Source organism: Nyctereutes procyonoides, unplaced genomic scaffold (genome assembly GCF_905146905.1).
Source record: "Nyctereutes procyonoides isolate TBG_1078 unplaced genomic scaffold, NYPRO_anot_genome, whole genome shotgun sequence".
Classification (NCBI taxonomy): Eukaryota; Metazoa; Chordata; class Mammalia; order Carnivora; family Canidae; genus Nyctereutes; species Nyctereutes procyonoides.
The window spans coordinates 54,331,808-54,348,151 of NW_026575135.1; the positions used below are offsets into that span (position 1 = coordinate 54,331,808).

Here is a 16,344-nt window from a genome sequence, read left to right on the forward strand (position 1 = left end):
TGACTCTTGCTGCTTTAAGGATCTTCTCTTTATCTTTGGAATTTGCAAGCTTCACTATTAAATGTCGAGGTGTTGAACGGTTTTTATTGATTTTAGGGGGGGATCTCTCTATTTCCTGGATCTGAATGCCTGTTTCCCTTCCCAGATTGGGAAAGTTTTCAGCTATGATTTGTTCAAATACATATTCTGGCCCTCTGTCCCTTTCGGCGCCCTCGGGAACCCCAATTAAACGTAGGTTTTTCTTCCTTAGACTGTCATTGATTTGCCTTAATCTGTCTTCATGGTCCCTTAATTGATTGTCTCTCTTTTCCTCAGTTTCCCTCTTTGCCATTAACTTGTCTTCTATGTCACTCACTCGTTCTTCCACCTCGTTAACCCTCGTCGTTAGTACTTCTAGTTTGGATTGCATCTCATTCAATTGATTTTTAATTTCTGCCTGATTGGATCTAAATTCTGCAGTCATGAAGTCTCGTGAGTCCTTAATGCTTTTTTCTAGAGCCACCAGTAGCTGTAGAATAGTGCTTCTGAATTGGCTTTCTGACATTGAAGTGTAATCCAGATTTTGTAACTCTGTGGGAGAGAGGGCTGTTTCTGATTCTTTCTTTTGAGGTGAGGTTTTCCTTCTAGTCATTTTGCTCAGTGCAGAGTGGCCAAAAACAAGTTGTATTGGAACACGGGGGAGTATCACTGGTCCCTCTAGCTGGTCTTCTGGGGGAGGGGCCTGCTGTGCTGATTTTCAGGTGTTAGCACTTGGGGGAGCTGCTCTGCCCCTGCCTGCTGCCGGGCTCAGCGGGGGTTGTTTACCCCGTGGGGCCCCAGGAGGAACAGCCGCAGTTGCTATGGCAACTCTGGAAGCCTGGATTCAGCCTCCGCAGGAACTACGGGCTTGGGCTCTCGGTTCTCCGTCCGCAGGGCCTGGAGGCTCCGGGGCGGGGCCGCTGATCTGCTCAGCTCGGGGCAGGAGCGTCCTCGCTGTCCTGGGCCCTCCCGGCCTCTGCCTGTCCCGGGGGAGGCCGGATCCTGGGCTGTGTCCCGGCGCCCTGTGCCCCGGGGCCTGCGCTGTGGGATTCGCGCTCCCGCCCCGCAGCCCCCTCCGCGGAGCCGCCGCCCGAGCCCCTCCGAGCTGCTCCTGTCCCGCTGTGCGCGCTGCAGCCCTTAGGGAGCTCGGAGCACTCTCCTGCGCTCGCAGGTGTCTGTGAGTGTCCCAGGGAACCCGAGGGCATCCCCGCCCTCCTGGGTCCTGCTCCACCTCCCTGCGGGCCCCTTTCCGCCCGGGAAGGTTGGTGCAGCTCCTGCTCCTCCGGGACGGGACGGGGCTCTCCTGTCCTGGGGACACTCGCTCCGGCCTCAGCCCGGCTCCTCGCGGGGCCCCTCCCCCTCGGAGGCCTTTTGTTCCTTTATTTCTTTTTCCCCCGTCTTCCTACCTGGATAGAAGCGCGGACTCTTCTCACTGTAGCGTTCCAGCTGGTCTCTCTTTACATCTCAGGCCGAATTCGTAGATATTCAGGATGGTTTGAAGGTTATCTAGGTAATTTGGTGGGGACAGGCGATTTGGGGACCCTGCTCTTCCGCCATCTTGCCCCTCCCCCTCCAGAGATCGCATTCTTAACATCTGTAATGAAAGATTTATACTCATATTACGTAGTTGTTCATCCACCCTCTTTTCTGGATAAGATGGAGTGTTTTATGGTTTGATTGGTTACTTAGGCCAGTTTTTACTTAAGGATGATTGTACCCTGAGGATATTTTACAGAAAATGATGATACTAGAAATATAGACTAGTAGAGTCCAAAAATTTTTTTATTGATAAAATATGTTTATTACTGATTGGGTATGCATTCTTTTGGGACTTTTTTTCTAGGTCAAAGTTAATTGAAGTGAGTGCTGTTCAGCCCAACATTGCCAACTTTGGGAGGTCCTTGTTGGGTGGCTACTGCTCTTCTTATGTGCCTGACTTTGTTCTTCAAGGAATTGGGAGTGATGAGAGGCTCCGTCAATGTCTGGTATCAGATTTGTCTCATGCTGTGCAGGTGAGTTGCCTTCACTGCTATTGAATTTATTTAGAATGAACTTTGTTAACTGATAGAACTCCCAAGTTACCTTATATTTTTGGTTATACTTCAAACACAGTCATTGTTCTCTGAATCTTGTCACTTTTGCACCTGCATGTGTGGTACCTGTCACCATGAAAGCAAGTAGAGAGTTTCAGGAATCTGTGCAATCAGAAATCTGAAATACAGAACTTACTGTGCATATTCATAGATGTTCATTATTAGATCATTTATATCAAAAAAAATTGCAAGTGCTTAAATGTGAATGCAATTATTTTCTCTATTGCATTTTCAGATGGTTCATTGCTTATATATTGTACAATAGCTTTTTGTATATTGATCTTATATTCTTCTACCTTGCTGAACTTTCTTTTTTATTTATTTTAGAGAGAGAGAGGGAGCATGTAGGGAAGGGGCAGAGGGAGAGGGAAAAAGAGTCTTAAGCAGACTCTGTACTGAGTGTAGAGTCTGACTTGGGGCTCAGTCTCATGACCCTGAGATCAAGACCTGAGCCAGTACCGAAAGTCAGATGCTTAGCTGTGCCACCTAGGTGCCCCAACCTTGCTTTTATTAGTTCTTGTAGGGTTTTTTTGTGTAAATTCCTTAAGTTTTTCTACATACAGGTTCATGTCATTGATGAATAGATAGTCTTCTATCTTCCTTTCTAGTGTGGATGCCTTTTGTCTTTCTTGCCTGGTTGTATGGGCTAGAATGTTCAGTACAGTGTTGCATAGAAATGCTGATAGTGGACATCCTTGTCTTCTTCCTGATATTAGGAGAAAACATTGACTCTCATTATTAAGTATGTTGTTAGCTGCGGGGTTCTTATAGATGTCCTTTATCAAATGGAGAAAGTTTCCTTCTTTGTTCCCTCCACTTTTAAATCATGAATGGATGTGGCATTTTGTCTTAATATTTTTTTCTGTACCTATTGATATGATCATTTGGCTTTTCTTCCTTAATCTGTTAATGTGTTAGATTATATTAGATATGGTAGATTTTTAGATGTTAACCGACTCTTGTATTCCTAGGGAAAAAAATTGCACTTGATCATGGTATATGGGTTTTTTTTATATATTACTAGATGTGGTTTGCTAATATTTTGTTATGAATTTTAGAATCTGTATTCAAAGGGATATTAGTCTTTAGTTTTCTTGTGATATGTTTGTGTGTCTTTAATAGTAGAATAATACTTGCCTCATAGAATGAAATGTGATTCATTCTCTATTTTCTGGAAGAGTTTCTGGAAGATTAGTATTATTTTTTTCTCCAAATGTTTGATACAATTTGCCTGTGAAGTCATTTGGACCTGGACTTTTAAAAAGAGTATTTTAAATTGGTGATTCAGTTTCTTATTCTAGATTTATTCCAATTTTCTATTTCTTCCTGAGTCAGTTTTGATTATTTTCATCTTTCTAGGAATTAGTTTCATTTAAGTGACCTCATTTATTTGTTGGAATAAAATGGTTCATGGTATACATTTATAATCGTTTTAATTGCTATAAGTTCACTGGTTATGTCCCCTCTTTCATTCCTGATTATTTTAATCTGTGTTTTTTCTTTTTTCCCCAACCCTTCTAAAAATGGAATATTCCAAAGAAGAAGTAATTCAAGGCTTGACTTCATTAAAGTTAATTTTGGCACATAGGCATCAAAGATGAGTAGTCTGTGGCCCATGGGATCAATACCTGCTTTTTGTAAATTCATTTTTATTGGAACATGATTACCCACTTATTTATGTACTTTGTGACTGTTCAGGAGCCAAATTGAGTTATTGAGACAGAAGCCTTATAGCCCCTAGGCCTAAAATATTTTCTCTATAGCTCTTTATAGAAGAAGTTTGCTGATTCCTGTCCTAGCTGAAGGTGTGTTAGTTTTATCTTTTCAAGGAAACAACTTTTGTTTTCACTGATTTTATCTATTTTTCTGTCTTTCATTAATTTCTATTCTCGTCTTTATTATTTCTTCCTTCTGCTTGCCATGGGATATAGTTTGCTCTTTTTTGCTAAGGTGGAAGATTGGCTTATTTATTTGAAGTATTTTTTCTTTTTACATTAGGCATTTAGCTCTAAATTGTCCTCTAAGCACTGCTTTCACTGAAGCTCATAAATTTTAATCTTTTGATTTCATTTTCATTCACTTTATAATATTTTCTAATTTCCCTTGCCATTTCTTTGACCCATGGGTTATATACAATTATGTTTTTGATCTCCAAATATTAGTGGAATTCTTAAATTTCCTTTTCTTGATTTCTGAATTAGTTTCATTGTGGTCAGAGAACAGACTTTGTATAATTTTAGTCCTTTTAAATTTATTGAGTCTTATTTTATGGCCTAGCATGTGGTGTGTCCTGGAGAATGTTCTGTGTGCAGTTGAAAAAAATAGTCGGCTGTTGGGCAGAATGTACTATAGATGTCAGGTCGAGTTGGTTGATAGCCTTTAGGTTCCCATGTTCATGCCGATTGTTCTGTGTAGTTGTTCCATGGTTTATTGAGCACAGAGTATTGAAGTTTCCAGCTTTTCTTGAATTTTCTGGTTTTTTCTTCATTTCCATGTGTCATTCTAATAATTTTTTTCAACAAAACCTTCCCTTTTCTCTCTGTAACAACAGTTACATTAAAAAGGAATGGAGAAAGCCAACTGGGAAATCATTGGTGAGAAATTATGGCTCAGTGAGCAAGCAGTCTCTTAATTATTAGAAAGGTTAAAAGCTCCTGTGTTTGATCTTAAGTTGTGAAGTCTGGTGTTTTGTTTTATAATAGGGAAATTATGAAAAATCTAAATAAAAACAAAGTTTGAAAGAAAACTTATCAAAACTCAAGTTCTTTACTTTCAAAAGCCATTTTGCTCAATCCTTTAACACCAATCAGATAAATACTTACTGACATAGTGTATTCTGATACTCCAATAGTCCAAGAGATACATAGATGAAAAAGAAATAGCTTCCGATCTGGAGTTATTTACTTGGTAATGGAGGAAGTAAGGGAAGTATATGAATAAATGTAGTACAAACACATAAAAACTAAATGCCTGAGGAAGATACTAATAAGTAATGCTTCACAGGAAAGAATTTATATCAGTTAATGGTATTTGTCCTTCAGAGTACAGCAGCTTTTTCTATATTTTTCAGTTCTGTCCTCCCAGTGCCTGACAGGGTACTCTCAGTATTTGTTGAAATATTTGGCTAGGAAATCCGATGTGGGTTCTTAAAATGCTTTGTGTTCTCTTGTCTTCCTTTATGTCTGACCTCAGTCTTTCAGTCTCTTTTTTCCCTCCATCTATACCCATTAGCACACACTGTGTTCTTTGATGTTGTCTCTAGAAGCCGGGGATTGGAAGGGGTAACTGTCTCCTATTGAAGACAAAACATTTCAGTTTTGAAAATTTTTACCTTAGGAGTAGGAGGAATAGTAATAATAATAATCATTTAGTTTTTATTATAGCATTAATATTTGCCAGGTGCTTAAACATAATGCTTCACTTAATTTTATGGTGCTTATTACTGTCATTCCTGTATTTCAGATATAGCACAGAGAGGTGTTTGAAGTTATATTAGATAGGGAATGGCAGAGCTAGAAATCAATACTGATCTACCTCTTCCTCAGTGATGCTCTTAAGCTTCTGTGCTTAATATATTCAAAACATTGTCCCTAAAACATACTGTCTCTAAAACAGATGAACAAAGGTCAATACAAATAAAATAGCAAAATTGGCATTAAAGAGCTTATAAAGACTTTTATTTTAGTGGTCCTACTTCTCTTGCTCTTAAAATCATTCCACTATGGCAAAAAGTAAGAGCTTTCTGTCTTCTCTGTGTTTTAGTAGCTGGGGTTCTAGTCTTTCCCGCTTATATTTTCATTTAATTATATAAAATGTTTTATTATCAAAGACGCTTACAGAAAATTTTGAAGAAGTGAAAACTAAAATACCAAACTTGGGACATCTGGGTGGCTCAGCGGTTGAGTGTCTGTCTTTGGCTCAGGGTGTGATCCCGGGATCCAGAATTGAGTCCCACATCGGGCTCCCTGCATGGAGCATGCTTCTCTCTCTGTCTGTGTCTCTGCCTTTCTCTTTCTGTGTCTCTCATGAATAAATAGGTAAAATCTTTAAAAAAAAAAAAAAAAAGAAATCAAATTTCATCTTAGCTCTAACAGGTTGGATTTTTATCATTCATTTTTCTCTTTCATGTTGTAAAGTTTATATTTAATGGTTTTAATTATTGTGTGCTTATAATGTCCCACATTATATTAAACATGAGAACTATTTCTTATGCACCTACATGGAAAACCATGTAGGAGCTTTTTAATAAATAGATCATTAGCACAGTACTTTCTTAAAAAAATAGTCTTATTCTTCTGAACTGTATTAGTAGAGTGTCTTTTCTTTTTCTCCTCAGTTTCTAAGAAAGTGGTATTTTTCTTATTACCAAATTAAATATGTATTTACTATAGAAATACTGAAATATGTAGAAAGCTAAACACAAGTTTTCCCAACTCTACCATTCATTGGTAGCCATTCTTAATATAAAACCTCTTCCAGTCATTATGCAGTATGTGGCATCTGATAAAACCCAGACTTAGCCACTTCCTGTAAATCCTAAGATATTTAACCTTGGTGTCCTTGGCTGTAATGAAAGTGATATTAATGTTATACCAGAGTTATATTGTGTGGTGTCTTGTACATATTAGGTACTCTCGTCTTAAATCTTGTCATCATTCTTATTCTATGTTTTTATGTATATATAGGTATGTATGTGTGTATATACACACTTCATATACATATATAACTGGGACCTTTTGTGTGTGTGTGTGTGTGTGTGTATATGCAAATTTTTTACAGATATACATTTTTTTCCTGTGTACATATGTATATATAGGGTTTTGATAATTTTTTCCACACTTTGTTTTTATGTAGATTTGCCATATAGTCTGCTATAGAGAACACTATAATTTATATATTTTTTAAATTTTTTATAATTTATATTTTTATGTATAAATATGTATTTTATGTTACACATGTATATGAAATGTATGTATATGTAGCCACTGTGTGTGTATTTTTATATATGGTATTATCTTTGATGTTTTGAATTCTGCTTTTATTACCTAACAGTAGATTTTGTTTTAACCTTTCTCCTATTGCTCAACTCTTTTCCCCCAGTTTTATTTTGATATATAACTGATATGTAATATATTAGTTGAAGGAGTACAACATGATTAATATATGTATATATTGCAAATGACTACATGGTAAGTTTAGTTACCATCCATCACCTCATATGGTTACACATTTTTTTCATCACCTCATATGATTACACATTTTTTTCTTGTGATGAAAACTTTTTTTAAAAGATTTATTTATTTATTACAGAGTGTGCACACGAGTGGGGGGGAGGGACAGGGGGAAAGGAAGAGAGAGAATCTTCAGCAGACTCCCACTGACTGAGAAGCCCAACATGGGGCTGGATCTCAAGACCCTGAAATGATCAACTGAGCTGAAATCAAAAGTCTGATGCTTAACTGACTGAGCCACCCAGGCATCCCTCTCGTGATGAGAACTTTTAAGATGTATTCCCTTAGCAACTTTCAGATATACAATACAATGTTAAGTATAGTCTCCATGCTGTACATTACATGTCCAGAATTTCCTTAAAGCTGAAAGTTTGTACCTTTTGACCAGCTTCACCCATTTCTTCCATCTGCATCGCTCCTACCCCTCTCACCCACCAATCTGTTCTCTGTTTCTGTGAGTTTGGATTTTTTAGATTATCTGTGTGTAAGATAGTACAGTATTTGCTTTTCTCTGTCTCACTTCACTTAGCATAATGCCTTTAAGGTTCATATGTATTGTTGCAAATGGCAGGATTTCCATCTTTCTCATGGCTGAATACTATTTGTGTGTGTGTGTGTGTGTGTGTGTGTGTGTGTGTGTGTGTATCACATCTTCTTCATTTATTGATGGAAAGTTTGGTGTGTCTTTCTGGCTGTTGTGAATAATGGTACAATGGACATGGGAGTGCAGATACTTCTTTGATAGCCTGTTTTCATATCTACTGAATATATGTATACCTAGAAGTGATATTGCTGGAGGATATAGTAGTTCTGTTTTTAATTTTTTGGGGACCTCCATACCGTTCTCCATAGTGGCTGCACCAATTTACATTCCCACCAGCAGTGCACAAGTGTTCTCTTTTCTTCACACCCTCTCCAGTACTTGTTATCCTCTTGTCTTGATAACAACCATCCTGTCAGGTGTGAAGTAATACCTCATGTGGCTTAGATTTGCATTTCCCTCATAATGAGTGATGTTGAGTATCTTTTTATGTCCATTTTGGTTAAATGCAGGTCTTCTTTGGAAAAAATGTTCGGTTTCTCTGCCCATTTTTTAAATCAAATTATTAGCCCCCCCCCCCCTTGGCTGTTGAGATATATGAATTCCTTATGTATTTTGGATATTAATCTCTTAGCTGATAAATGGTTTGCAAATATTTTCCCCCATTCGGTAGGCTGCTTTTTCATTTTGCTGCTGGTTTCTTTTGCTGTGCAAGAGCATTTTAGTCTAGTTTGCTTTCATTGTCTTTGCTTTTGGTGTAAAATCTAAAAAATCATTGTCAAGACTAATACCAGAGATCTTACTCTGGTATTTTTATGCTTTTGGGTTTTATGTTCAAGGCTTTAATCAGTTTGAGTTGAATTTTGTGTATGGTATACAATAGGGATCTACATTCATCCTTTGGCCTATGGCTGGCTGTCTAATTTTTTCCAGCACCATCTATTGAAGAGACTATCCTTTCTCCATCCTATATTCTTGGCTCCTTTGTTATATGTTAATAGAGCACTAAGCATGAGTTTATTTCTGGGTTCTCTGTTTTTTATTGCTATTCTTTTTCTTTTACTGTCGATATTGATACTTCTGTGGTTTAAGAACATAGGACAATTTTTTTAGGCTAGATCACCAGAAATGGGGTTGTTGGCCAGTGTTAAAGGCTAGGATTATTTTCATATTCTTGATGTATGTTTGTTAGTTTCTTCTCCAAAAGGCAATGCCAATTTGAACAGCAGTTTGCAGTATCTTTAAGGCCTGTTCTCTCTGCGACATTAAGGGTCTCATTATAATTTTGAAAGGTAATTGAAGAAACTTGCTAGTTTTGTAGAGAGTACACTGAAATTGATTTGGAACATTTTTAGTTCAAATGTGCAGTTTACAAGGCCATGTTTGAATACCTAGCAGGCAATTGAAAAGTCAGGTTTTGTTATGAGATGGAGATATGGAAGTATCTGATAGAGAAAAGATTAGAGATTTTATGTATTGACATTCTGGAAATGCCTGAGAGAGAAAAAAGGCTGGTAAGATTGTGGATGAATTTGTATTATAGAAATCATGAAACTCGGAAAAGAAGGTTTAAGAAAAATAAAGCATTGTATTTATTGTTTCTTACATAAATTACTTCCATTTTATGACTAGGAAGTATCTAAGGCCGGATACAAAGATTGTGGGAGAAGCTACTACAAGGTCTTACTTGAAAATATACTATCATCTGCTGTAGGCTTTCTTTTCCAGAACTTGATGATGAAGGGAAAGACTGGGATTGTCTAAATTGAAATTTTATCAGATAAGGACATTGCATATGACAGTCCATTGAGTGAAAATGAGCGATCAAAATGAATGACTGGTATTGCCTTCCACTTTGTTTTTTTAAACAACTTCTAAAGTGATTTTGATTTGAATTATTTCTGATCATAAGCTTGGTATTTAGGCTCTTCTCACTTGGAAGGCAACTGACTTGGAACCATTTTTCTTTCCTTTACCAAAACATAGTTTTTGTAAGTTTTGGTTAGATAAACCATTTAACAAACCAACAAAAGAGAGAGGCAAACCAAGAAATAGATTCAATAGAACAAACTGATGGTTACTGGAAGGGAAGTAGGCGGAGGTGGGAGGATGAAATAGGTGATGGGGATTAAGGAGGGCAAGTGTTGTGATGAGCATCAGGTGCTGCATGGAAGTGTTGAATCACTAAATTCCACACTTGAAACTAATATTACACTGTATGTTAACTAACGAATTTAAATAAAAACTTGTGGTGGGGGAAGAAAAATCTTAGCCACATGCCTTTTGATTGAAGGGCTATAAAGTTAATTTCTAAAGTGGTTTGTAACCTTTTTAAACAAGGTATATTTTGGAGCTGCTTCATTATCTGTTTAGGCATTTCCTTGTGAAGATAATGGTTGTACCTCCCCCCAATCATAATACTCATCTCCTAAAGATGCCCACTGCTTGTCAAAGTATCTGCCTTTAACAGTTTGTTACTCCATTTTGGTTATTTGAGCATGCTTCTTGCCTTATTTTTCTTTTATAACTGTAGAAATACATTAAAATATATTAACTGTTACCTTGTTTCTTAAAAATGCAAGGAATACCTTACATCTTTAGATGTATGTAACATTTCCAAAATTATATTTCAGTAATTAAGTTGATTAATTAAAAAATGTTATATTCTTGGTAAGAGTTGAATAAGAAATATTTGAGTACTATTTTATAAAAACAAATATAAAGTTCAGAGTTTCATGGAAAGTTTTCGCAGTGTGTCTTTCCAAGCCATTCTCCTCTTCCCCACTTCTCAGTATCAGGTTTCACTAATTTAGTCATAGGCATTTACTTATGTCTCTGAGTCTTCTCATGATATTCTCACTTACAGAATTATCCATATTCCTCTTTTGTTTTGCACCAGCAGTCCAATCCATACTTAAATTTATATCCCTGTGTCAGTTCTACTGTGAAACTCCCGATCACATAGAACCCATTATTGTCCTCTTCTGCTACCCCAGCACTTGATGCCTGTTTTGTCTGTTAAACATATGTCTTTTTATAGCCATTTGTACTTATTTTTATCTCCCATACAGGACTGTGAGCTCCATTGTCTTTGTTTACTTAGCTTCAAGCCAAAAGCCTTATTCATAGTGGTTGTTCATTTACTGGGCAAAGGGATATCCTTTGGGGATGCCAAACCTGGGTTTACCAAGGAGCAAACATTCTTTGTTATAAAATTGTACTAACAGTACAACTTTGAAATAAAAAAGGCCATTGGGTTCATGTATTTCAAATACTAGGTTTTTTAAAGGTTTTATTTATTTATTTATTAATGAGAGACAGGTAGAGAGAGGCAGAGACATAGACAGAGGGAGAAGCAGGCTCCCTCCGGGGAGCCTGATGTGGGACTTGAACCCAGAACCCCGGGATCATGCCCCAAGCCAAAGGCAGACACTCAACCACTGAGCCACCCAGGCTTCAGTAAATTCATTGAATGATCAAAAGACTGGTGACAATTACCTTCTGGATTAAAGAATACAGAGTTCGGCAAACTGATGGCTATCAGAATGGAGGTGGGAGGTGAGGGATGGGTAAAATAGGTAATGGGGATTAAGGAGTGCATTTGCTGTGATGAGCCTCAGGTAATGTATGGAATTGTTGAATTACTATATCGTATACCTGAAACTAATATTACACTGTATGTTAACTAACTGAATTTAAACAAAAACTTTTTTGAAAGAGTTCTGGGGATACCTGGGTGGTTCATTGTTGAGCATCTGCCTTCGGCTCAGGGCCTGATCCCAGATCCAGGATTGAGTCCCGCATCGGGCTCCCTGCATGGAGCCTGCTTCTCCCTCTGCCTGTGTCTCTGCCTCTCTCTGTGTGCATATCTTATGAATAAATAAATCTTTAAAAAAATTAAAAACAAAAAGAGTTCTGGTAATGAATCTCTACAGTGATTATTTCTTTTTTTTTTTTTTTTGAGATTTATTTATTTGAGAGAAAGAGAATGAGGGGGGCAGAGGGAAAAGGAGAGAGAGAATCTCAAGTAGACTCTCTACTGAGCATGGAACCCAGCTGGGTCTTGATCTCATGACCCTGAGATCATGACCTGTGTTGGATGCTTAACTAACTGAGCCACCCAGATTCCCCTAGGGATGGTTTCTATAAGGTGTCTCAGGGTATTTGTTACTGAGCTAATTAAATATTCCATTTTCCACTGTTAAGAATTCTTTGGCAATAGCTGTCAGAATTTAATACTCTTTTATTCTGTTTTTGATATCTCTTCCTTGCCTTATTTTCATTAACATTTATTTGAAAACTTCATTTGCTCATTATAAGGTGAATTCTTCTTTCCAGCATCCAGTGTTGGATGAACCAATAGCAGAAGCTGTCTGTATTATAGCAGATATGGATAAATGGACTGTTCAAGTGGCCAGTAGCCAGAGACGGATGACAGATAATAAATTGGGAAAGGAAGTATTGGTTTCCAGTCTTGTGTCCAACCTGCTTCATTCCACTCTTCAGCTTTATAAACATAACTTGTCTCCAAATTTTGTAAGTATGTATAAGGCTTGAATTATTTAGCACTCTGAGAGCTGACAATTTTATTTAGTATATGCCTACATTGAATACTGCTGTTAGCTTCATCACTGTTTCTTGGAAAAAAGTGGTTATAGACTGAAGGTTTGTCTTCCTTTAAAATCCATGTGTTGATGCCCTAACACTCAGTATGATGGTATTTCGAGATGGGCCTTTGGCAGATAATTAGGGTTAGATGAGGTGACAAGGGTGAAGCCCTTATGCTGGGATTCATGACCTTCTGTGAAAAGGGAACACAAGCAGAGGCAGTCATCTCTCTGCCCAGGTGAGCTCTCACCAGAACTGGACTATGCTAGCACCCTGACCTTTACACTTCCAACCTCCAGAACTATGAGAAAATAATTCTCTTTTTTAAGTCATTTAATCTGTGCCATTTTGTAATGGCAGCCCAACCTAAGACAGAGGGGGATCTCTACATGTCTATTTATTGTATGAATAAATACAGCTAGAATTTAGTGCCTGACTAGTTTAATGTAAGATATAGACATGTAGTGTCCTCACGTTTTGTGCAGAATGCCAGTGCTTTCTAGAGCCTCATTGTCATGTCAGGACTTTGAATGATCCCTCTTCATAATACTGAATAACTTCTTACTGAAGACACTATTTTCCAACTTTCAAATTTCTTTTTTTTTTTCTTGTTAGGACAGATACAATACAGCTTATTTAAAAACCTCTGTAGAGCAACATGATAAAGTCCACATTTCACAAAACCACAGCTAACATTATTCTCATTGGTGAAATATTAAAAGTTTTACCCTTATGATCATGGACAAGACATGGTAGCCCACTGTCACCACTTCTATTCAACATAATACTTGGAAAGCCCTAGTCAGAGCAGTTGAGCAAGAAAAAGAAATGAAAGGCATCCAAATTGGAAAGGAAGAAGTAAAATTATCCCTGCAGATGACATAATCTTTAATGTAGAAAACTTAACGATTCCACAAAAAAAAACTGTTAGAGCTAAAAATGAGCAAAATAATTGCAAGATACAAAATCAGTGTGCAAAGATAGTTCCATTTACATACACTATGTATGTACAGTAGACTGTACTGTATTGTGAGTCTGAGCCTGTATAGCAATGAACAGTCTAAAATGGAAGTTAAGAAAGCAATTAAAATAGCATCAAAAGAATAAATTACTTAGTAATAAATTTGACCATGCACAAAAGACTTGTATTCTGAAAACTAGAAAACATCGCTGAGAGAAATTAAAGAAATGGAAAGACATTTTGTGTTCATAGATTGGAAGACCCAGGATTATTAAGATCACAGTACTATTCAAAGTAATCTACAGGTTCAATGCAATCCTTATAAAAAATCCCAATGACTTCCTTTTTTTTTTTTTTTTTTTTGAAGAAATAGATGCATCCTAAAATTTGCATGAACTCTCAAGGCACCTGAAGAGCCAAAATAATCTTTAAAAAAAGAACAAAGGTGGAGGACTCACACCTCCCAGTTTCAAAACTCATTACAAAGTGATAGTAGTCAAAACAGTGTGACACTGGCATAAGGACAAACATATAGGCCAATAGAATATAATAGCCCAAAAATAAACCCTTACTTATATGGCCATTTGGTTTTAGACAAGGGAAACAGGACCATTCAAAGAGGAAAGGGACTTTTGCAATAAATCATGCTGAGAAAATTGGATATCCACATGGCAAGTACCCTTACCTTATGCCATGTACAGAAATGAACTCAAACTTGAATCTGACTTAAATCGAAACCTAAGTGCTTGAACTATCTGTAAAACTGTTCAAAGAAGACATAGGGGATAATCTTTATGGCATTTGATTTGGCAGATATTTCTTGGATTTAACACCAAAAGCATAGGCAACAAAAGTAAGAGGTAGATATATGGGATTTTGTCAAATTGAAATCTTTGTTTACCAAAAGACACCATCAAGTGAAAAGACAACAGAGCAGGAGAAAATATTTGTAAATCATATATCTTCAGAGATTGATATCCAGAGTAACAAAGAGTAACAACAACAGAGTAACAACAGAGTAACAAAGAAAAACTCAGTTTAAAAATAGGCAAATAGGGCAGCCTGGGTGGCTCAGCGGTTCAGTGCTGCCTTCAGCCCATGGCCTGATCTGGAGACCTGGGATCAAGTCTCACGTCAGGCTCCCTGCATGGAGCCTGCTTCTCCCTCTGCCTGTGTTTCTCTCTCTCTCTCTCTCTCTCTCTCTCTCTCTCTCTCTCTCTCTCTCTCTCTTTCTCTCTCTCTCTCTCTGTGTGTCTCATGAGTAAATAAATAAATCTTTTAAAAAAATTAAAGAATAAAAATAGGCAAATAGACATTTCTCTAAAGAAGATGCATAAATGGTCATTGAGCATATGAAATGATCTTTAGGAAAGTACAAATTAAAACCAAAGTGAGATACTCCTTCACACTCATAGTGTGGCTATGATCAAAAACAGAAAAGCATCAAGTATCCTAAATGTGGAGAAATTGGAACCCTTGTGCGTCACTGGTGGGAATGTAAAATGCCCCAGCTGCTGTGGAAAACACCTTGGCAGTTCCTCAAGAAGGTTAACATTGTATTGTCCTGTGATCCAGAAGTTCTGCCTTTGAGGTTTTACTCAAAACATTTGAAAGCAGGGACTCAAATAATTGTACCATCATGTTTACGGCAGCATTATTTACAATAGCCAAAAGTTGAAACAACTTGGGTCCATTAACAAATGAATGGATAAGCAAAATGTGTATTAATACATAGAATAGAATATTTCAGCCATGAAAAGGAATGACATTCTGATACAATATGGATGAACCTTGAATACATTATGCTAAGTAGAATAAGTAGAAAGAACAGATTAATTACAGGATTCTACTTAAATGAGGTATCTAGAATAGGCAAATTCAGAGAGAGAGGAAGTAGAGATTACCAAGGGCTTGGGGGAGGAGGGTATGAGGATTTATTATATAATGGGTACAGAGTTCATGTTCAAGAAAATGAAAAAAGTTCTGGACGTGGAAAGCGATGATGGTTATACAACACTGTGACTGTACTTAATGCCACTGAATTGTATACTTAAAAATGGGTAATATGGGACATCCCTATGTGGCTCAGTTAGGTGTCTGACTGTTGATCACATCTCAGGTCTTGATCTCAGGGTCGTGAGTTCATGCCCTGTGGTGGATAATATGGTGAATTCACAAATATATGTAAATTACATACAAAGTTTGTGTGTTTGTGTGTGTGTATTATATACATACATAGTTTCTATTTTGTTTTGCCAAGAAGAAAGTGGGTTTTTATTAGCAGTTTGGTGTTTTGTTTTTTTGTTTTTTTTAAGTAAGCTCCATGTCTAATTGAGGCTTAGACTCACAGCCCTGAGATCAAGAGTCCCACACAGTACCAACTGTGCCATCCAGGTTACCCCTATTAGTAGTTTTAATAGTTGAATTTCATTGGAAAGGAACACCCTGCAAGAATTTAGTGCTTTAACACCTGAAATTCATATTTTTTCCTCAAATGTATAGTTTCAATTCACATGCAAAACCACCTGTTTTATTAAATTGAGCAATTTAGTTGATAATAAATGAAGTGTATATATTTTAGTTTTTGATGTTCTAGCCTAAAAATGTCTTTCTTCTAGTAAGGACTACTGAGCATTCTCTGTGGGCTACTGCCAACTTTTTTCTTTAACTCTCCATGGGATAATAACTCTCCATGGGATAATGTATTTCCTATAGACATACATTTGAAATGCATCAATTTATGAGTGTTACATTTATCAAATTTGGAATAAAAACATCTTCTAAGTCCTGGAAATGTGTAGTGGTGATAATTTCATATCTTTTTAAATGTACTTAATGCTTTTCACTTGCACACTTAAAAATGGTAGAATGGTAAACTTTATGTTATGTATA

The 16,344-nt window shown here is 37.0% G+C and overlaps 1 protein-coding gene across 5 annotated transcripts in view; it reads left to right on the forward strand.

Annotated features, from left to right (window-relative positions):
- FNIP1 (folliculin interacting protein 1) overlaps positions 1-16,344 on the forward strand; it is a 156,743-nt gene that overhangs the window by 134,973 nt on the left and 5,426 nt on the right. For all 5 annotated transcript variants that reach the window (XM_055301423.1, XM_055301424.1, XM_055301425.1 and 2 more), the window contains 2 exons: positions 1,862-2,030; positions 12,222-12,419. In XM_055301423.1, coding sequence (XP_055157398.1) covers positions 1,862-2,030; positions 12,222-12,419 — 367 coding nt within the window. The remainder of the gene's footprint in view (positions 1-1,861; positions 2,031-12,221; positions 12,420-16,344) is intronic.